The sequence below is a fragment of the Metopolophium dirhodum genome, chromosome 1 (assembly GCF_019925205.1).
Source record: "Metopolophium dirhodum isolate CAU chromosome 1, ASM1992520v1, whole genome shotgun sequence".
Lineage (NCBI taxonomy): Eukaryota > Metazoa > Arthropoda > Insecta > Hemiptera > Aphididae > Metopolophium > Metopolophium dirhodum.
The window spans coordinates 63,319,435-63,344,266 of record NC_083560.1 but is presented as its reverse complement, the minus strand read 5'-3'; the positions used below and the strand labels follow the sequence as shown (position 1 = coordinate 63,344,266).

At 29.8% G+C, this 24,832-nt stretch overlaps 1 protein-coding gene across 1 annotated transcript in view; it reads right to left on the bottom strand.

Moving 5' to 3' along the window:
- LOC132934542 (nephrin-like) overlaps positions 1 to 21,443 on the bottom strand; it is a 49,938-nt gene extending 28,495 nt beyond the window's left edge. The window contains exons 1-3 of the mRNA XM_061000861.1: positions 20,939 to 21,443; positions 975 to 1,112; positions 568 to 753 (exon numbers count right to left, since the gene is read on the bottom strand). Of these exons, the coding sequence (XP_060856844.1) occupies positions 568 to 753; positions 975 to 1,112; positions 20,939 to 21,047 (433 nt within the window). The 5' untranslated portion in view covers positions 21,048 to 21,443. The remainder of the gene's footprint in view (positions 1 to 567; positions 754 to 974; positions 1,113 to 20,938) is intronic.
- Between the last annotated feature and the right edge of the window lie 3,389 nt (positions 21,444 to 24,832).

Here is a 24,832-nt window from a genome sequence, read left to right as displayed (position 1 = left end):
ATGTTAATTCACACGATCCTATACAACTCTATTTATGTAAATACTGGTTAAAAATATTGGGTCCTGGTGTGTGTGTGCGTTCGAGCGCTAGAAAAATAATATTATAATGATTACGATCAAAATCTGTGATTGTATTCAGTGGTTTTTTCGAAGCTACGGACTTAATTAATTTTATTCCGTCGCTACTGTTACCACATATTTAAATTTTATCGATTTTTGTTCGTACGAAACGACAAACACAATAATTATGTATATACGGGGCTCTTGTGACGATAAACTAAACTGATGTATGCGTACATAACGTATACCATACTATATATATATATAACCTAACCTTTATATTTAATATATATATAAAATGATGTATATGTATATGTATTTACAGCGTTTATGATTTGACAGCGTACAGTCAATAATGTGATTAAAAATTCAGACTGAACGGATTCAATTTAGCAGAAGTTTCCTAATAACTGTTGGGCACATTAAAATTGTCATTGGAAACTGCAGTGCGTATATGGGTATGTATTATGAAACTTAAAACGGCAGTGATGCGGTGATGATACTCACTCAGGACGGACAACGTGGCCGATGATCTAATTGGTTTGCTCCCCGCCGCCGGCCCGGGGCTCACTTGACACTGGTACAGCGCATCATCCGTTATTGTCACATTTCTGACAAGTAAATTGTACACCCCATTTCCGGGATCGGTCATCATAGAGTGCCTCGGATGTCCCGGTATTTCGGCTGCATAACCTGTAATTGAGACATATTATTATTATTATAAGCGTTTTTATATTGCAGTGCCGATTTTTTTTTTTTATTTCGTCCACATTTTTGCCCTCTGTGTATTATATAGTATATACAGTAAATTTCTGGACGTCCCCTGCCGGCCGGCCAGACGATTCACTGCGGCTATTAAAAAAGGTCAACATTCTGTCCGAAATAATAACATTTGCATAACGCGATTAACCTACCCAGAGCTAAACCGTCTTTAGTCCACTGGACATCACCAGTGAGGTCGTCGATTTCGCAGAGCAACGTCACATTCGAACCTTCTCGAGCGTTAACGTTTTTCGGTTCCACCCTGAACTTTTGCTGTTTGAACGTCGTCACTATATAAACAAGAAATGAAAAATTGTAATTATATTATCAAAGTCACAACATTGCGTGTTTTAATCACTATATTTTTCTATAGATCGTTACGACGAGATAATAATATTATAATAGGAGCAATACAATGAAATCGACAATTTGACCAATAACAACGGATATTTATTTTTTTTTTAAAGTTAATAATATTATAACCTCGTACAATGGATCGGATTATATTTCTAGTTTACTTGTATTATAATAGTGTCCACTGTAGTCTTAAATATAACACACTATAGATACGTTTAAAAAAGCAAAACGAGCACATTATTAACTGTTTTTGTTTACGTCCCACCAGCGTTGTCACAATATTATTATATTATACTTGGCGGGGAACGATGATAATATCTAATCGTTAACGAAATCCCGTTAACGAGGATGAAAATGATAAATAAACGAACTTAAATAATTCCAATCCAAGTGTATCAGACAAGCGCGATTGTTCGTTTAAGTGTACAAACAATATACGCCATGAATATTGTTTACGATATTAATTGATGAATAATAATATGATATAATATGGGTGGCGGTTGCATTATTTTTTTACGAACAATATATTGAGCACCATAATATTATATTATAAAAATACCCTAAAACGAAATGTAATTAAACGTGTTTCTAAAAAAACAAAAAAGATGAGTAGGTACTTTTATTATGCTGTTTATTGCGAAAAGTCAAGTTTGGGACGTCTTGTTGGATGGTCGTTTCTGATCTCGAACGTAATTAAAATTATTAATTGGATTTTTGAGATCATTATGTTATACCTTCTCGTAATTTCCAATATCAATATAGCATAATATTTTACATATTATTTGAAACTTATAATATAATACAATTAGCTTTATCTAACCGTCAATGCTTTGATATACAAACATCGTTTTCAATATTAAGTTACCATGATACATACTACCTACATACGTTTATAATGAACTACTACATGAAATCCGTTATAGGTGCATACATCTGTTTTATGCTAACATCGATTCGGAAGTTACTATCACAGAATATAATAATTTGTAAACACACTTTATGAGTAGTTCTGTATTATTATAATAGGTACTTTCCATAACTTATTATACATTTTCAAGTATTTTTTACTGGAGTAAAAATGCGCATAATGTTTAATTAAAACTGGTAATTTTTCATAATTTGATAATAATAATAATAATAATAATAATAATAATTGTAATAGTTATGTATTTGACGTAAAAGTTTTACATTTAAATTTATTGTTGTAACTTTTAAAAAAAATTATAATAATATAATATTATTACGTAATATAATATTGTAAGTTCATAGTTTTGGTTAGTTGGGTTCCATTTATGTGCAAGTAGGTGTATGATTAAAAATGAATTAGTTTGGATTAAGTATATTCAATTATTTTTTATTTTCTGTTGTATACTTAAACCACAGCTAGTCCGGGCACAAATGTTAATTAACAAAAAAAAAACCCACATTTAGTATATTTTCACACGCCTAAAACGTAGTGCATGTACCTACATACTGCATAAGAAACCTGCTTTACGACATATACGTAATTTCGAACATAATATAATATTATTATGTAAAAACCTGATATAATAATAACAATAATAATAATAATAATATTTTATATTATATAGGTGAATGACATTATAAAAACCATAATTGATTGACAAATGTTATAATTTTATTTAAATACAAAACGTTGCGCACAAACGTAGGTATCTGCGTATGTCTTAAAACAATGTTTATGCGATATGTTTGTATTTTTATTACCACCGTTGAACGTGTTTTAATAATAAAAAAATATATATATGGATAATGTTTCCATTCCGGTACAACTGTGGTTTCATGTTATAACCACGTTGCAGTTATGGTGTCTTATCGATGGTTTAAATCTAACGTGATGATTAGCGCATGGTCCATCTGTTTTGTTTCGGTTTAGCCTACGCATGTAAATGATCGATAAATAATTACTGTCTCGTGTGTGTCATTTTTTTTCCACATTAAATAATCGACTCAAATGAATAACAACTGACGGTATTGTGTGTACGAACATAAAAATCGAGAGTAGTCGTTTTTTCTATATTTTTTCAAACATTGTAATTTATTATTGAAGTGTAAAGATTAAACAATTAAAAACCGCATAATTTATGCACTTTCCGGTGGCGTAGCCGGGATTATTGGGGCTGTAATGTTTATTTTAAGAATGGGTGTGTGTATTCTACTACTGTAGAATTAAAAGTAAAACTATTATTTTCAAAACAAATCGTGAGAAACTTGATAATTGTGTATTATTTGGAAGGCGAAAACAATAATTGTATCCGGTTTTAATGGAAAATCTAGATTTAAAAATTAAGAGTATTATTTTTTGAAAAAATTAAAATAAATTGTATATAACTATAATATAAATTATGCGTGTGCCGTGTGCGGATGTAGCATACGAATTATGTTTAAATAGCTTGAGATATTTTATTCAGTAGTGTAAGGATGATAACGATTTGCCGTTTTCGTAATTAATAAATTAAAATACAAGTCTCGATCAAAATTACACGGTAAACAGGTAATCGTTAGACAACTTGCCTTGCTCACTTTTTCAAACATCTCCGATAGGTTCATATTAAATATTCATAGGTATTATATTATATTAAATGCAAATGTCCAATAAAATAAAAATTTAATCAATTTAATCTCAAAGAAACTTTAAGTTTTTTTTAAATAGCATGATTTCTTTTAAAGTTGGATAATAATTTTGTCAGTTCCTTGTTTTTTTTTTTTATCAATTACGTAATTAAGAATAATATTTGTTTAATTTGGTATACTCAAATTTGTGACCCATATTGTCTATATAGTTTTCTAATATTGTCAAGTTGATATTATTTAATCAACTGCATAAATGAAACATTGTAGTGGCAAGTGAAATCAACGAGTTCAGGCCCCGTTGGCCACTACCCACCTCATCGAAAACTAAAATGTTTTAAATAATAAACTGTTGATTCGATGTTCGATATTTAGATTTCAGAATCCATAAATAAGTAATGAAACACAGTTTTAATGTTTGAAAAAGAATGATAAAAAAAAGGATTTATCATTTATAAAGTTTAGAACCGTTGTGAATCGTGTAATAATTAAGGTGAAAAATTGCATAAATCTAAAACTAATTTTATATATATATTATATATTCTACCTATACCTTCATTATTTATTTAGCATATAGTTTTATATTGTACAATTATTAGATATAATATCTAAAACTATCATAACATTGTCAATTAAAAAGATATTTTCTTTTGTACAACGAAAATTATCCAACAATAATTAGTAATTTTATTGTATAATATAATATTCTATCATTATGTAATATCACGTGAGAAATGTGATGCTTGAAGGCTCAAGTAACACATAAAAAAAAAACATGAAATTTTTCCAATAGAATATTAATTTTACAATAATATTTCTGTTAAAAGGCAAAAATTATAATTATAAAACTATGAAGTTTCGTTTGTATCACGAAGTAACAATTTTATTATAGTCTAGGGTTATTAATTGTAATGATTAATATAAAAACATGTCAATACTATCATTACTGCTTTATTATTCATTTATAAAATAATACTATATATGCATTTAATTTTACAAAATTGATACTAGGAATTTATAGTTATTTTATTTTACGGTCGAAGTTGTTAATAATTTTTATTTTTAAACAAATATGTGATGCATTGACTTCGACGTATAAAATATATATAATATAATATAATATGTTTGTTATATTTCAGTAAAATAATTTCCTATCATACTTATCATATTTCATTGTAGCAATTAAAATGTAAATTACTAATAACTAGGTACATTGAATAAGTATATTTAATTACATCGTAATTGGTAAATATATTTAATCTGCATTATGTAAATATTGATGCGAAAACCTTCTCATGAAATTATTATTTTTATACGTACAATACGTTTCAAGCACACTATTTTTTTATCAGCGTTGTATTATACAGTTAAGTCATTGCAGATTATTGCAAAACTAATACATTTTGCATTTCCGAAATTAATATAATTTCAAACACATTTTGTGGGTAAGAATATTTTACGAATGAAAGTACCCGTAGAAATACATAATACATTTCTGTACGTTAGTATCTACCTATACTGCCCACACATTTTATAAAAGTAAAAGCATTTAATTACGATCATATTATTATAATGATTTTTCCGCTTTACAACGTGTATCGACTCTCACAGTATTCAAAGTGAAAAAATATATAAACTGACCTCATACATACACAAAATGTGTATTTTTAAATATTAAAATAAAGACCGGTCTATTAATTACTAAAACAGCTCAAAAGGGGCATCATAAATGTACATATGGTAAGCAGCTGGAACCGTCTCTAACCGAGAGTGTATACCTCGTCAAGATGTGTGCGATACGAAACCACACGGTATTATTATTATTATCATCAAGTGTCTACGTGGGAGAGGGGTGTTTAAAAAAACAACACAATATTTTGTTGACGTTTAACGGAGTTATTATGCGAAAATCGTACGGCCCAAATGTACTATTTTTATATTTGTACTACATAATACGTACATGGCTAATAATACATCGGACCAATTTGGAGTGCGTCTTAAGCAGGGGTCGTGGTATTTTTTTCACTCTCCGTCTGAGATTGAATGTCAAAAGGGCGTTAAAATATATGGAGTACAACGCGTGTGTTGCAAGTGTGTGAAACCACACGCATCGATGAGTGAAAGGAAAACGCCAATAATATATTGTATTTTCGCAATGTATACTTCATCCACAAACGGGTTGGGCTAGGATGATGTTATTAAAATATTATTATTTTCCTACACGATTTCCGGTCATTAAAACGCACAAGAAAAAACCGACAATTATGATATAATTTTCACATATTTTTTATTACGATAATATTATTCTTGTTAGATTAGCCGAACACAAAAGTTTGGACCAAATCGCCCTCGACAGAACACCTGACGATGTAGTGACTCTTACAGCCGTCCCAGGTGTTTTCCTCGATTACTGATGTGCTCATACTATAGGTACATTGCGCAAGGTGTTTTTTGACCACCTGTTATTTTTTGAAATATATTTAACAAAAGTTGATTATTTTTGTCTAGATATTAAAATTTCATAATATTATATATTGTCGAAAAACCAAAAATGAAATGTATTCATTGCATGAACATTTTAATAATAATTTATTATTTATTATACTATGGTCTATGACTATTGACTATTATACGATCAGTGTAGCATATCCTCAGAATAAAAATATTACGACTGTATAAAACTGAAGAAAACGTCCACTCTCAATAATTATTATTTTGCAATTTATTTAGATGGTGTAGGTAAATATTATTTTGTTCGAATTTTCAGTACCTATTGCTATTCAACACATCCTGATTGTTATGAATTACCTTCTGGTTGTTTAAATAAAACTCGGCTAAACAATCAAACGTTGTGTGGAGGATATTACAAAATCGTTAATATGCTTTAAAAGTAAATATTAACATTATTAATACGATATGATTACATATTAATATGAATATACTATATTATTATATTATGGGTAACTATAAATTAGTACCTATTTATCTAAAATAATTGATACAATATGTGGGTTCACCTATAATGATTGCAAAGTCTTAAAATTAATACTTTTTTGAGGTCCTTTTTATTGTGGTCGATAATTATTTATACTAAGTTTACTGTGACATAAACTAACATTTTCTTTTATTGCATACAATAAATAATATATTATTTATAAAGTGTCACTTGGAATTTAATAACCCTCTTTCTGGAATAGAACAGAAAATATTTTAAATATATAAACAGATATTTTGTATATGAATGACCTTTTTATTGCGTTACTATTTTAATTAATTATTTGTCCTAAGTCCTAAACCTCTCATTGAGTATTGTTAACACTAAAATGTCGTGGATTACTTTTAATATCTACCTTGCCATAGAATTAAAAATAGAAAGATATAAAATAATAGTATGGATTTAAAAACAAATTAGAACGCGCACAGAAAAAAAAATATAAAAATCGTAATATTTGTATTAAGATTATATTTTCACATGCACAACAATACAATATCATGATTCTTGTAACAAATATAAAGCGTTAATATTTTTTTAAAAAATGTGTTTGTTCATGGTAAACACACACAACTGCACACTATCATCTATTTTCATAATAGTGACCTCTTTTTTAGTAATATTATAGAAAATAAACGCGTTTACGCGTCTAAACGCATTTAAAAAGTTTTTCGCTAATAACTAATAAGTAATTTAGGCATTGGTTAAAAGTTTCTAGAAGTGTTGTACGTTCTTAAGATTCAACAATTATTTTACGATTGTGTCTATTGTCATAAAGCACACGTGTACCAGAAACTGATTACGTGTTTTTTATTGTTATTTCTTAAACATTAAAACTCGGCGGCTCTATTGAAGTTTTGTATTTACGCTAAGTATCGATTTTACTATACACTTGGGTTTTTATATACATATACACGTTGTTTGGGGAAATAATAGCGGCAGCAGAACGCTAAACAACTTCATCGATAAGTTGATAAATTTAACTTTTTTTTCTTTTCTAAAATCTGATTGTTAAACTAAAATATATAATTATTGTCGTCCAGATAATAGTTGTAGTCGTATACGAATAAGACAAATTATGAATTTATTAAACAGTCGGTATAATAGGTACAACGCGTGGGGGTATTCTTTGCCGGGACATTGGTGGCGTGTTCACAACTTTTAAAATACGATAATTGATAACCTAATTACAGCTATTATGACAGTCGACACAGTGAACATGTATTATATTATATTTAGATAACCGGGACAGATGAACGCCCTTCTGCGTAATATCCATGTGGCGGCGGGTGTTGTGCGTTAAAATATTATATCGCTCGACGTGGGTTGTTATCATTTGGAGGGAAGTGAAAACAAAAATATGATTCATTTTTCGTACATTTCAGACACATTATTGTTGTTACATTACGTTTGTATTTTTTTTTTTTTTTTTTTTCCCACTTATGAGAATAATGTTTTGATGCGTGTATTTCATTTATATAAGTTGTTTGACCTCCATCAGGCGTGGGCACCACTTCTTGCGCACCTCTCTCATTCACATCTCGCGCGCGGTTTCGTTATAATATTATTATATTATAGCAGGTCCAAGGAACATATAATATACGATTATTCTGGAAAAGTTGAGGTCCTCGTGTAGAGGCGTATACAAACGCTCGCGCTCTTACGCACACGCATACACACACACACACACACACACACACACACACGCACACACACACCGCAGACGCAGTCTTGTGGCAAGACGCCAGGTTGACTCTATTGACGAGACCTAATAGTAGTCGTCGTCCGAATTACGATCATCAATCGGTTAATAACGCGACGACGACGACGACGACGACCGCTCCGAAGCCGACGGGATAGGCTTGTGGAGGACGATGCGATGAAGGGGGAGGAGTATGAGGAGGAAGAGCAGAAGAAGAAGAAGAGAAGAAGAAGAAGTAGAAGAAGGAGGAGAGGAGGTGGAGGAGGAGGAGTAGGAAAAAACCGGAAGTTGGGCCGCAGGTTGCAGGTGCCGAGGCGACAGGTGCCCCGCCGCCGCCGCCGCCGCCGCGCCGGACCCACTCACGGATACAGAGCGACGGGCAATTATTATTACTATACAACCACTACTACACCGACGACTATACGGCTACTATATATACTACTACAGCGACCGACCACTATTCTAGACGTAAAATATATTTAATGATGGCGTGCAACAGTCCAGTTTTTTTCCTTCCTTCTATTCTTTCGGATCACACGGACACGGCACATCCCTTTTACAACAGCGTGTGTATTATATTATATATCCACTACGCACCACCCGTTTCGTAAGTCATAACATACACACGATGCGGTTTGATATATATTCTTTCTTTTTTTTTTTTTTAATTCAACAGCCCAAAGACCCCTTTTCACCTATTATAGGTGTATCGCGTATATAGTATATTAGATACACGATACCGGACGAAAAGAAGAAAAACTTTAAACGAACGCCGCGAACGGTCGCTCCCGTAACCCATCTGTGAGTGTGTGTGTTCTCCCTTGGAAACTTTTATAATATAATCACAAATGCATTATTTATATAGAAACATATATTTATGGTATGTACATAATAATAATATAAGCAAACCGCTATCTCAATGGTATATCGTTAAACGTTCGAATTAATTTATGAAACACGTTTTTGGTTTTTTTTTTTTTTTTTTCCGATGGCGTAGTTGCTTAAATATATATCGATATTATTCATGTTTGATATTATTTTACCATGTTGGTAAGTGTTTAAAATATAATGCGATTTAATGAAACTAATTTCTTTGAACGTTTTATTTTTTAGAATTATTGCAATTAGTAATATTGATGGTCTATTATTATTGTAAACATAATATAACATAATATTTTATAATCATGGGATAAGTAATAAAATTTAATTTCACACGGAGATTAAAAAAGTAAAACGATATAACAAACTAGTTATAGGCAGGTAAGCTCGTCCGGCACCATAAGTTTGATTTAATGACCACAGTGTACTTTTATCGTGTAAATAAAATATTACTTATACATTTGAAACCGTATTTTATAGAATCAAAAATAAGTGTAACATAATATTATAATATTTGTTTTTGTGTCTGGGTACAATTACAATTTTGGTCGATCGTGTAAATGGTCATGATTCATGAAGTCGAAATCAGTTAACGAAAAAAAAATAAAAATAAAAAATGATTATGGGGCAGGTTAGGAACAACACAATCGATGTTCTGGTCTGATGGAGATGGTCGTGTTTATATTCCGACTGTTGCATTGAAAAAATGTCTTTCAGACTTTCTTCGGTTGTATTTTAATACATAGGTACTATAGTATACGTTTAACGTTTTAGAGTACAAAATTAGTAGGTGAAACGGAATCGTATTTTTACGCTTCGAAACGAACCGTGGTCATTTTTATAGAAGATGAGTGATCCTACATTTCGAATAATTAAAGAAATTTTTATATTAAATTGTGTCTGTATTACAATAATGGTATACTAACGGAAATGTAATCGTTTAGGTATAACGTAGATTACATCTGCTTGACAAACTATTATAACACTATCAGCGCAAACAATTTTTAGCTTACGCATAAAATATTATATTCAGGTATAACTAGTTCTTTAAATTATGTTGGCTGACTTTGGTTAATTTGAATGTTACACCGACGAATACATTTCAAACCATTTTATAAATTTTAACACCAACGACGCGATAGTACGTTTTCTTATATCATATTATAGTGTTGATCCGCCAATGGAGAAGTTGTCAATGCGGTATGAATATAAAATTAAAATATGAATGTTTTATTTATATTTGATTTAATGTTTTGGATTTTTAAACGTTTAATTATTATATCGCAGTTACCATGTTTTCAATAGTTTATTTATTTAATTGTTATTAATACATTAATATTTCATTTTAGTTGGATATAATATTATGTCGTTTAATGTTTACATTATAATTTTTCTAATAATGTTATGATGTTTCAATGAAAATTATACATAATATTACGTAGCCGCGAGTTTATTCGGTTTATTTAATGTGTAAACGTATACAGACAAACCGACGTCATCCACCGGCATTAATTTGTATTAATATATTTATATATTAATATATTATATGATTTTTTTTTATGAATGGTCTGATAAGTTTTATATATTTTATTAGTACTGGTTGAAAAAAAATCATGTTCCCACGGATGCCAGTTCGGAGTGACCGTAAACAAGATCATTAAGCGTTCGGCAGTATTATATTTTTATTTTTTGTACGTTTTATTCTGTTATTATTTTTTTTTTTGCATCTACAAATTTTAACTACCATTGGCAGAAATCAATTAACAAAAATTCACTAACTATGTTTAATTATATTCTGTGACAAAAGTGTACAATCCGTTGTCTTGGCACTGTGTCAACACAGTTTTTTTGTTTTGGTTATTTCATTGCCAAATAATGTATAGAAAAAATACAATGAAACACAAAACAAGAAATATTTTTACAATACATCGTGAAATCATATTACTGAAATGGCCACTTGATTTAATGAAATTAAATCGGATCGTAATACTCGGATAAGATTAAATAACTGTATATTATTATGAGGTTAATGATAAATTCAAAAACACCGTGTACAATGCCGTGTGTAATGGGTGTTTTACAAAAACAGTAGTTCCAATTGTATATAATAGAAATAAATAAATAAACAAATGATTAAAGATTTACACGATAATGTTATGTTCAATAATATGTAACCAGTATAGATAAGTATCGGTTACGACTGGTGGTGTGAATGTGAATTACCAGTTGTAATACGATTCTGACAAGAATTTCAAGACAATTAAGATCGTAATAGGTTCACATAAACGGGTCGTGGAATTTGACATTTCATGCTGCGGTGTCCAGTGTCTATAAGTATAATAATCGCGAAATTGTGGTAAATTTCCCTTTGTCGAGGAAAAAAAGTCAGTTTCACTCGATTTGTCCACCAGCCACACTGTAATGGTAATAATTATTATTATTGTAGACAATATAATATACGATCGAAAACGGCTACGACGACGACGACGACAACGACAACGACACGACGACGATGACGTCCTGTTTCTGGGCAATGGGCTTTATTTAAAACGGTCATAATAACATGGGTAGGCACCATCATAGTGTACCTGATCCCAATCAGATTTTATTATTAATTTTGTATTGTCACGGCTGGAGGCTTCGAGCGTACATCCTCCGTGGGTAATCGCTGGTCACGTCCGTGATTAAAGAAGACGGTGAAAAGAATCTCGCGTGAAAAAACTCACTGCGATGACCACCCATTATCAACACATTCGGCGGCAGCTAAATCAACATTTTTGCGAATAACGCGAAGAATTATTTCGAGGAGCGCACATCTCCGTCGTTGACATTAACCGCGTGACGGAAAACATCGATTCGGTGCCCGAGATTGGACACTTCACTTTCTACAAACAATATTAGTAGTGGCTTATATGTCGTACTCTATATATATATATATTATATATACTCGACTTCGGCACTTATTTTATGTTATTGTTGCTATAAATATTGGAAACAGTCAACGGGGGGGGGGGGGGGGGGGGGATTAGCTTTCATAATGAGACCCTGTGACGATTTGTTTTACGTAGGTGACCTTATATTGTTTGTTCTATACACAACGAAGGCGCAGACGGAATCTATGGAACACATTGGAAAATATTTTCACACGCTCGCGAGAAGCATCGAACCACAAATGTCTGGTAATTAATATTATATATACCTAATAATACTGCAATAATTATCAAGTTATTTTCAGCACTAGGATAAGCACTAGGATAAGCACTACTTCACTCAAAACCGAAACAATCGCGATTGCAGTAGTTATTGTAGGTATTGTGCAGTATTAATATCGTAGCTAACTAAATAGCCCACCGCGCACCGTGGAGACAAAGAAATTATTTGGGTACAATTTTATATAAAATGCAACGACAGAATTTAAAAATGAAGTAACGAAATTAATATATAATAATATATAACCATTTTTTTTCTCGGTAAAATAAGATATCTGTATTAATTTGTGTGCGCACTTAAACAACACTTATTTCAATATTGATCAATAAAATAGTTAGGATTGTCTTAAAATATTTTTATAGACAAATATACACCAACGCATAGGTACATATAAACATTAACCATTTAAAACTTACCATCTACCAGTATATAATAATTATATATTTTTTTAAATTTTTATTAGATAATATACAATCTATGCCAAAGGCATAATAAGAATATGTGCTAGAATAAGTTTGAACACGAAAAAGGGTGAGAGAAGAAACCATCCAGTGATCGCACTTCCGTTTACCAGTATATATGGTGCATTTAAACCAAATCGCACTATGAAAACATCCTGGTTTTAGTCGTCATTGGAATCGTATTTACATTTAGATTTTTTTAATTGAATTGTGTTTTGTTAGATAATATTGTTGCTCTTAACGGTTTTTTTATCTATATTGTTTTAAATAAAACATAAATAAAGCATCTCAACAAAGGCACTTATATACTATTTTGATGATATAGTATGTGAACTATGAGTTATTGCGATACATACATCAGGTCAACTTGTGGTTAAATGGGCAAGTTAAAGTTTTTCAATGCGTTATAAACATCACAGCATTACAAATTCGTTTCAATAAACCACAAGATTGGAAAGTTATAACATATGTATAGCTGATATTTTTAGTAGACGTACCTATTGTGATGTATTTTTAAAAAAAACAGTAAGTTGTGTGATTGAATTTAAAATGTATTAAACTAGTAAGCAACGCACATAACATAGAACTTATCGATAAACGTATACTATACATTTTACATATTATTCTAATGATTTCAGTAGATAAAATTACTAAGTAAGTAAAATTTGTTTAACAATCATAATAACGATATGTCTGAAATATTATTAATTAGTTATTCGTCTTCAATAAAGTAAACATAATATTATGATTTATGTTTAAACTATTAAACCATAATCGGTTTGTCGTGATATCAATGACATTTATTCAGCTATCTTATTAATTAATGTGGGTATAATATCTTATATCATGAATAAACGATGTAATACGATGTTTTAGAAAACGATTTGACCAGTAAAATGTTGCAAGTATAGTTATGCACCAAGTAAATTTTATTTGTACTTATCATTTCATCATTTTTATAAAACGTCGTAATCGCATTATGTTTTAAATAAAAAAAAATCACATGATTACGAAAATAAAATACAAACTCAAAATGTGTAATATTTTCAGGTGCAGCGGACCTAATTATTTATAGTAAATTAATTATTCAAATATTTGTTTTCGCGATTTCACTCATCTCAGTCATGTAGATCGTGTAATCTGCACCTACTTAACGGACATCCATAATACAAACTCATTGCGGTTTATGTTAATTGTGACAGTATAAACTCTCAAGTGCATTAAATTTCATTGTTTAATGGATTCCGATTCACTAGAAATGGATTATCAATTGATGGAAAAAGTTGAGTGTCGATTAAAAATATTTACGGGATTATTTAACTCAAGACTCAAGAGGGTAACAAATAAAATTGGAAAAAATAACGTTTTTCGGAGTGTACGGTGAAACATGTTAAATTCAGTGTTAGCGCAAGTCGAGATTCATCAAAAACCGCATAAATTACGGCCGTTTTAGTGCTATTGTTTCGTGTTTTTTTTTTTTTATAACTTCGTTTTTAATGTCTTCGGTAACGTTTGTGTACGATGGTTCCCTGAGTTTTGTAACCGTCAATGATAGTTTTAGGTACACGGTTATATATTAAAAGAGCAGTACACGTATATATTTAGTGTACAATAACAAAATACAGTTGGGGTGGGGTAGGGGTTTTGTCTTATTGGCCACCGAGTTTCGTTGATGTATTAGCCAACATCTACGTGTTAGGTATTATTACAGGGGCCCAGACAGGATACACAGAATGGTGCGAAACCGGAAAAGCCGCGTCTTTGTGGAATAAAGGACTATTTAAGCGTGTGGGAAACTCAATGCACCGTAACACAGAAGGCCAGGTCTCATCTACAATCTACAATTATTATTATTATTATTATTATTACTATTACTATTATTGTTATTACTATTCCCTTTGGCTCCGTAGTCCAATTAATGCGGTATAATTATTTGAAAAATAAAACTACAATAATAATAATATAATAAATTAGACTGACAGCACTGTGCTGAATTTTGAATTGAATTTTTTTTTCTTAATATATTCGGCGGCTGTTCATGTCGACTCATACAACCTTATATTAACATATTTTGTTAAACGCATTTGTTGGGAATAATAATTGAGTAACCGATCCAAATAAATAGCTCCATTAACATTTAATATTATTCGAATAAAATGATATTGACATGTTTGACGTAAAAATAAAATCGCATAAAATAATTTATAATTGGTACCTACATAGCGTAGGTAATAAATAACAATAATAACAATGACATATATCTTTGAAATAAGACATAAAAGTATTATAGTCAAAAGGTAAATACATTGTAAGGAGACCAATTAAAAATGTTGAATATTCACGGAAGCGTATTTATGTTTTAACTATTGATGATGCTGTACTGCAATACTCATAATAGTTTATGGATTACTCTTATATGAAATTAAAATGTTATGTTTCGGCACTTTGGTAGGTATTTGTCGAGATAACGATTGGGTATGTATTATACACGTCATTGTACGTATATATATATATTATGATATGAAGTTGAACTAAATTACTATTAAAATCTAAAATAAAATCTATAGTTTGTTTAACTTGGACAATTTAACTTAAAAATATATTATCATTCGTAAATACATTTAATCTGAAACTGATAAAAAAATATTTTCAATTATTAAATGGCATTTTGCCAATTTTATAATGTCGTATTCAATTACGGTATTTTTATAGTTTTAAAAAAAAAATAAAAATAAAGTGTTAAAAGTAAAAAGTAATAAGCAATATTTAAAAATAATTACATTTTTCAATAAACACAATTATTTCTATTTTCGTTATTAGTGTTTATATGATAAACCAGATTTATAAAATGTAAATTCAAAGAAATTGTACTTATAAGTTATAACTTATAAACTTATAACAGATATTAAAAAGAAAACATAATGAATTTAAACCCACTTCTATCGGACAAAGGCATAATATATTTTTATCAAATAAAGCTTAGGTACTACATTGTATTTTTTTCAGAAGTAGGTATAAGAAATGTTACTTAATGTTTGGTTAACATTATAAATATAAGATCAATTATTAAAAGATTATTATTTATTAAATACATTAAACATATTATAATATTATTGAAATACCTACAAGTTTTCTCTGAGTCTAAAATTAACTGTGAAAATATAGTTTTCATCACCAAAATATTAAATTTCTAAACATAATATTGTGGAAAAATAGTGAGCAAACACACTTTTCCATAATTTTCCATACTTTACAATCTTATTATAATCTTATTACAAAATAAGATAGGTTACAATAATTTAAACTGATGTAACACAACCCTTTGTCGGTAAAAAATAGGTACATAAGTTACATAATAATTTAAGTATTAATCATACTTATTCAAATAAATCTGTGACAAATCTTTATATCAAAGTTATTTTATCTATATACAGGTTAAAAAAACTATCGTTAAACATAAAAGATAATATTATATACCAACCAATCTTTGGAACTAAGAAATGTAGTGACCATATATTATGATATGATAAATGTCACAAATTCATGCGAAAAACACCAACTAATTTAAACTGATGTTACTCTGCTAATTTTGTACTCAACAAGTTGACTAAACCAATAAAATTCATGGAAACATATAATTAGTGATCAATAGGAGGGGGGAGGTTGTCATTTAAGAAAAATAACCTGTAATAAGCATGCGCTATTATTCTAATACACAGTAAAAAATCCACGAAGCATGTAAATGTTTATCACTAAGTATGATAAGTATATAAATAATAAATAACTAAATAAAATTGAATGATTCTTCGCAAAAATAGCGTTTGTTAGCGTTTACGCACTATTCCTAAGTATTGTCATCTAGTAAAATTTTGTTATTTTAAATAAGCGAAGCATTTTATTATATTTCCGCTGACGTAAGTTATTAACATAATAATTACAAAACAACCGTTACAGAAAAAAATGTCCAATTACAAAACTGGTGCCAATAATGAATCAGGTAATAGACAGGGTGACAAGAACAGATTCTGACATTTCGAACAGTATTTCTCAAAATAGTGGTCACGACCGCATTTTGGGTCACGAGTGATTTTGAAGGGGTCGCCGATAGACATAATTAAAGTGTTTTGTTTTAACATTCAATTACATTTCGTTTATAGGCAAATAACAGCACACAGCGCATATGATTATCAAAATACCCACCGCACGCACCGGTACAATATGCCTTAGTGATTCATTAAAACTAACTAATATTTACACGAATAGTGTAAGGCAGTGTCAGTATGGAAAATTTATTCAATTTTGTTCGAATAAAATGTATGCGTTTATTAAGTTATCAATGGATTAGTATGTCTTAAAAATATTTGAAAAACCATATAAAATATGTATAATAAAACAGCTGAATATAATTATACATAGATTGGTACAAAATATGGATAGAGCATTTAAATGTATTAATTGTTTTATTTAAATTTAAATATAATATTATTATAGTTACATTATAGAAACCTATTTTGTTACAGAAACATATTACCTATTATTGTTTTTAATTTTGATGCGTTTCTTATTTGGTGTTTAGTTTTACCAACAATTTAAATCAATGTTATTTCTGAATTGCTGTGAAACTATTGTTCCAATCGGAGACAATATTTGTTTTACAATGAAACTATTTTTCCTGTAAACACTTTTTAGTATTATAGAAATACTGTGAAAGTTTCATTTAAGTTTTTCTATTGAAATTTTGATACATATAGTTGTGTGATGCTTCACTATTGTAAATTTGTCAATATACATATATAGTATTTTTTCTCACTCAAACTTATGAGTTATGAATTTAAAAACTTTAAATTTCTATTAAATTTATATATTTAAATGTACGAACTTCAGAATTCCATACCCTCAATACAAACTCAAAAAATTACTCCATTTTCCGACACAATTGTTGTTACCTTAAATGCATTTAATGTATGTAATAATATTTTGTTTATTAGCATTTTAGAAATGTAAAACCACAGTTTAACCTAGAAAATACCATATATTCATACAAAATTAATTTAAAACAAACCGTATATGTGTTATATCTATATTATGTTATTTGTTTAATTTACTGTCCACCACTAAAATAAAACACCTCATCGTCTAATAACAATGTATTTTATTAAATTAATTGTAAAAAAGTATTGCTTATTATTGATTTTCATCCAATAAATCTATCATTGAATAGCATATTGTAGTAGGTACCTGCTGTTGTTTCTAAAATAATTAAAAAACAAACACTTCCAAAAAATATAATCATAATATTATTTTCAAAGCACGCATCATTAAACGATGTAAACTATTGTTCACTTAATCTTATATCTAGTTTAGTTAGTATTGATATGATAGATCGATGGATACAAATAGTACGATTCTTAAAAGTTAGTCAGGTGTGATGAAATTGTCGTTTTTATCGCATACATTATTGGAAAATCAATTTACTAGGTGGTGGTATCAATCTGTGTCAATTAATATTCATCATAATATTATGTAAAATGATTTAATATTAATACAATTTAAATGTCATAATATTAATTAATAGGTAGATGTGACAATTTTAGAACATACTACGTGTATATTATAGTACGTAACTACTATGCCTAGTACAATACATTAGTTGGTTTAATACTGTCATAATATTATACTGTCGTGTTATGTATTATTATAGTTATCATCAATAATGGTTGTTATTTCAGTAAATTAGTAGAAATGATTTTAAATCTACAAAACGCAGATTCGTCGTTTGTTGATATAATCACAGCATTATTAAAATATTGGTTTTGATCAGATTTTGCGGAGAAAGACTTGATTAAAACGAGTCTGGAAAACTTAAATGTGTCGTTTGTTTATATTATAATATTATAAGCATTGACATGATTTACTACAACCGTTGGGCAAAATATTTATTTCCTTTAAAATATCAATGTTATATCATGGTTTGTTTGTAATTGCAATTACCAATTCGTATAAAATATAGCGTTAATTTTTTTCTTTTCGTTCCTATGTAGTTTGGTCGATAGCTGTTCTCGTACAGATGATCTCGTTGGTAGCTAATTTTTTTTTTATCTTCTCTGTGCGAACGTTGTTCGAAAAATACTAATCTGAATAAATTACGATGTCTGTTATAATTATTACTATCAAAACCGGTTGTAGTAGTAGCCCAAGTGATCTGATTTTGTTGGAAACCCATTCCCCTCCTCCCAGTCCGCTTTTTTATTTTATACAACAAACATGATCCTACCGGTGTGTATACGTCCTAACTCCGAATTCAGAATGAGTGTTGGTTACTAACACGTTATTAAGTTAACAAAACATTAGAGATTTAAACTTCCCGCGAGAGACTAGAATGAAAACAAAAAAAAATAAACATATATATTATATATAATATATCTGAATACATTTTTAATGTTTTTTAAAACAAGTTTACGGGTATAATAAGTATAGATTTATTTTTATATTTACATTACAATGAGTCCAGGTATCGAAGCAAATAAACTTAAATTATTCTGTATTGTTTTATAAGCTGTTTATAGTGTAAATATAATATTTCCCTCAGTATTTTTATTAATTAACACGTTAAGGTATTTATCGTGTTTTTTAAAATTGATTCAAATATAACTTATAAATACGCATATTATAATGAAATTACAAACTAAAAATAGTTAAGTAGGTATTATAACATTTAATAGTAGGTAGATTATTAATTGTACCAACAATTACCCAATTATTGACACATTGTTACAATAATATGATCTTTCAAGTTGAGTAAACTCTTATACCTACTTATTAGTTATTTACTGTTAAGACTTTTTTCGCTTGAATTTCTAATAACTTGTTATAACTTATAATACTTTTATTTCAGTTTGAACACAGAATCAAATTAATATAGTTTATATATATGAGTGTATTAATAATGTATATAAATGTAGATCATACTATTTATTTATTTAAATATTAATTAACTCAGGATAAAAAATGCCAAACTAAATAAAAATATTAAAATTTAAAATGTTGAAACTAAAAGTTATTATTGTTATTAAGATAAAATGAGACTTTTGGATACGACATCCAGACCAAAATATAATCTTCTCGGACTCGACCCAACCTGTTATTAGTATATATAACTAGGAATAACATTGATATATAATCATTAATCATAAATCATATACATCATTTATTGAGTATAAATAAATTATCAAATAATGTAATGTGCATTCGATATTATAAGATTTACCTAAAGTTAATACAACATATTACAGTATATTTATATTACATTTTTTCTTTATATTTAAATTTAAAATAATAATAAAAACATGTGTTTGATAAAAAAATAGAAAATTCTTTTCAAACTTTTTAAACTTTTTAAACATTGTTGATGTTATGTCATTATACACGAATTGCGTCGTTTTGGTGTTTTTCTGACTATAAAACGAACCCCGTAACTGATGTTCTTAGAATATAATATATATTTGAAAATACAATATTTTAATAATAAATTGAACTGGTATAACGTATTATGATGAGGATTTGACGTGTCGTCGATAATTCTGTACAGGTTTATAACGTGTCATTGTTGCCATCGTTCGTCCGTTTTTGTCGTCGTGCTTTACTGTATTATTATATTATTATTATCATTATTATATACTTTGTCGAGTCACGTTGGCGGTAAACATGACCGATGCATATTATGTATTTAGGCGTATAGCACATATTATGCACTTACTTCGCTGTGTAGTTCCTATACAATATTGTCATAACAGTAATATAAACGTTAATTAATGTCTCCGTCCAGCTACCTAGTCTCAACCTACAGCCTCTATATTATATATTATACACACGACGTATTTAAATATACGTTGATTATACGAGTGATGGCCATGCGGTGCTTACCTCTCAAACACGAAAACAGCAACAGAAGCAATCCGATCTGCGGAAACGATCGGAGTGGATTTCGTCGAATCCTCCTGCCGCTGCAGGTACGACGACTGCAACGGTGCATAGCAGCTGCAATTGTAGGGGTCGGTCAGCGGTGGTCGGCCGTTTTCGCCGGGTCGTACGACATGGACGTGTTGGGGGGCGAATCGCAATGTGGCGGGGTAGGGGAGGAGACCGAGGAAAAAAAATTAGGGAAATTTAGGGGATGAAAAATCGTATCGGCAGAACTAGGAATATCACACTGATATAGTGTTTAGGTACTAAAGCACCACCGTCGACGGACGCGTGTGGGCAAGTGACGGCGGCGGCGGCGGCGACGACTACGACGACGATGGATAAGACGCGCGCGCGAGCGAAGAACCGACCGTGACCGAACGACTGACGATACTGAATGGTAGCGCGCGAAGACGAGACGCCGCGTGTGTGTTGCGTGTGTACCGCCGCGGCCGGCCGGTCGGTCGCCTCGTCGTTTGGTCTGCGACGGCTGCTGCTGCTGCTGCTGCTGCTGCGGTGGCACCAAGAAACAGGAACACGCGCGTGACGGCAGCAGAACAACGCACAAGCACATAATAATATTATAATGCGTGTACACATATGTATTATAAATGATATAATATATTATATGTGTGTACACCGATACATATTATTCTGATCGTGTGAGTGTACACACCGATACATCTGATCGGGTGAGCGAGAGACCAATAATCAGAGCGGGGTGGTTAAATGGTAATACGTCGTAGTATGAGTAGTGTGCAGTAGTAGCTTATAAATTAGTAGCAGTAGTAGTAGTAGTAGTGCGAGCAGCCGCCACCGCTAGGACCGGTAGCCCCCGGAGTTTCTATGCACGCCGCCGCCGCATCTGCTCCTCCGGAGAGGAGTCACGGGTGCCTCGTCCGGAGACGGATAAAAAAAAAAATAAAAAAAAAAAACGGAGAAAGAAACGATTATCACCATTAAAATCCGGCCGCTTGCTAATCGCCGTCTCGGAGGCCGTGCGCGCGTCATATAATATTATCGATATGAAAAAATAATTAAAAATTAATAAATAATAACGACGACATAATAATATTATACTATACCTTGTAATAACGACCATAAAAATATACAATTTTATAAACACACACACACACACACACATGTGTGCGCGCACACCCTCTATTTCAGACGTGTCAGTGGATGGGAAGGGCTTTATTTTGGCTTTCGGCCGTGGTTTTACCATAAGGCATAAGTATACGAAACGGAAAAAATATTACAATATAATAATATATTATTATTGTACTGCACGTGTAGATATGACGAATAATACGGATCAAAACAATTGACAAAGAAAACTGCAGGGCATTATATTCTTCTTCTCGTCAATGGATAATTCGTTTCTGCGTCGAAAACTCCCCAATTGGTGTTGTACATAATATTTTCCATTATTATTATTATTATTATTATTTCTACGTTTTTTTTTTTTCATTCTTTTCTTATGCACTTCAAAGGGCGATTTAAGTCAACTACACGCGATTCGTTTTGTAAACTGCAACGAGATCACGTGTTTTGTCGTGGTTGCCAATTTAAAAATATTATTATTAATAATAATTATATACCTTAAATGAGATTCCGGATTTTAATATTTCAATACCTTAAACGCGAATATCCTATGAATACGCAATAATAGAATGAGCAAATTATGTCCCAACACACACACAACCCTCGCCCGCGCGTATATTTTAAATCCATATTAAACGCACGATGAACGGAAAAGTATTTAACTTTTACATGTTTAACCAGCAGAAAATCCCTATAAAGTTCATCTGTCTATTTTTTTTTTTATTTTATGTTTTTTTTTTAACGTGTCTAAAATGGCTTGTCAGAAACGAATGTAAATTAAATAATAACGTTAATAATAAATAATGATTGATTTTTTTTTTCCTCGAGAACTTGTTGTACCTACTCCTCTTTTAATTAAATATATTATTATTATATAAAAGGATCAAGACGTAGAATAATACCCAATTATACATTCATTGAAATGACATTTTTATTACATAATATGGTAGCATGCATTTGCAAGAATAAGTAAAAGTATATGGCGTTTTTATATGATGAAATGTTCATATTAACATGCGTGTACTTACATTTAAAGTCAATCATTCGCAATCAATTATGGGCACTTATCATTCTATTATTATCTAAGTCTGAACGGAAGTGAGGAACTTATATTTTGTTTTACATTATTATTATATGTGTTTTCTCATTAAAAACTGGCTTGGTATTACTTAATGATTTTGAAAAATGAATAAATTAACTTCAATAATAATATTATAATATCATCGTTAAATTATTATTTATCGTATTGTTATAGCTATAAAACAAAGTTTTAACTATAAATGAGACTTTAAATTATTAAGGTTGAGAATTTACGTATGTTAAGAGCTATATAAGAATATACCGAAGAAGCCCACGAAGGAAGTAAAAAAAAAAAATTAGAATTCTGTGTTTATTTCTAATTGTATTATTTTTTTATCACATGTGACTTCTAAAACAAGTTCACTCGACATCATTTTTTGAGAGCTATACTATTATTGCGTTGAAATTTATCAATAAAACCAACATCTACTCAAAAAAGTGATTTAAAATAAAATTATTAAGTACACGTGTTCAATTCTTTTTTTTTAACTGCGTATTATGAACATTTTGTTTAATGGCTTTAAATTAATTTGTAATTGTAGTTTGTTTTGTAAGACAAATTGTTGTATAATATAAGAAAATTTAAACGTTAATTAATTGTATTTTTAATTTAACTTCTTTGGCATCAAACTACTACGCAGTAGACCTTATAATAATGTCGATATATATATTTTCGGTTCGGATGAATCTATATTTGTCTTATACAAGCATATTTTCCATTTAAGATGTTAGGTAACTGTTAGAATTTATTTTTTTCGTAATATTGTAATATTTCTTTTTCAAATTCAATTTACATTTTTATTTATATTTATTGGCCCGTTGACTTTTTTTATCGTCGAACTAACATGATTTTTGTTTAGCTACCTACATTATTCCTGTATAAAATCACGTAATTCTGTGTGATATTATCATAATGTTTTTATATATTTATGCATTATATTGTTTCAATATGTTATATTATGTTCAAATGTGAAATGCAATTATCTTCGAGACACACTCATAATTTTAAACTGTGAATGTTCTTGTCTGAGAAAACTATTCGGGGTAGTAAAAATGGTTTGAATGTTGGAGATTGAACGTAAGCAACAAAAGTACGTAGGTAAACTAAAAATGTTGATTAAATTGAAACTTTTTTAACTTGTTCAAATTGACCGTACAATCATTTCAAATTTATTGTGTATGATATTATACGTTAACGTTGTTATTTTTTATTAAAATAATGCTTTTATAAAAATATGTGAATAGCATATTTATTTTATTTTCAACCCTAATATAGACTGTAATATTAGTCTTATAATGTATTTGTTTCAAAAAATGTAAGAAATGTAAATTGTTTAAATTGGTTCGGTAATCTTTGAAGTTTCTAAATACTCTTTTCGAAAAAATTATCGTTTGCACATACCCTAAGTTTATCAATCTTCAATATCATTATTTATGATTGAAATTAATTAGGTAAGACTGTAATTTGTTTTTATAATAATATATAAACTTGGTGTTAATTTGATATAGGGGTTTTGTGTTTTATTAAATTGAGAAAAACAATATAATAATAGATCGATGGCTTTCAGTATAAATTGTAGGGCTTTCAAAGTAGCATGTTACAAAAATGATGGGATTCGGTGATTACATTAAGTTTTTATGTGATTCAAATAATTACTATAACACGAAAAT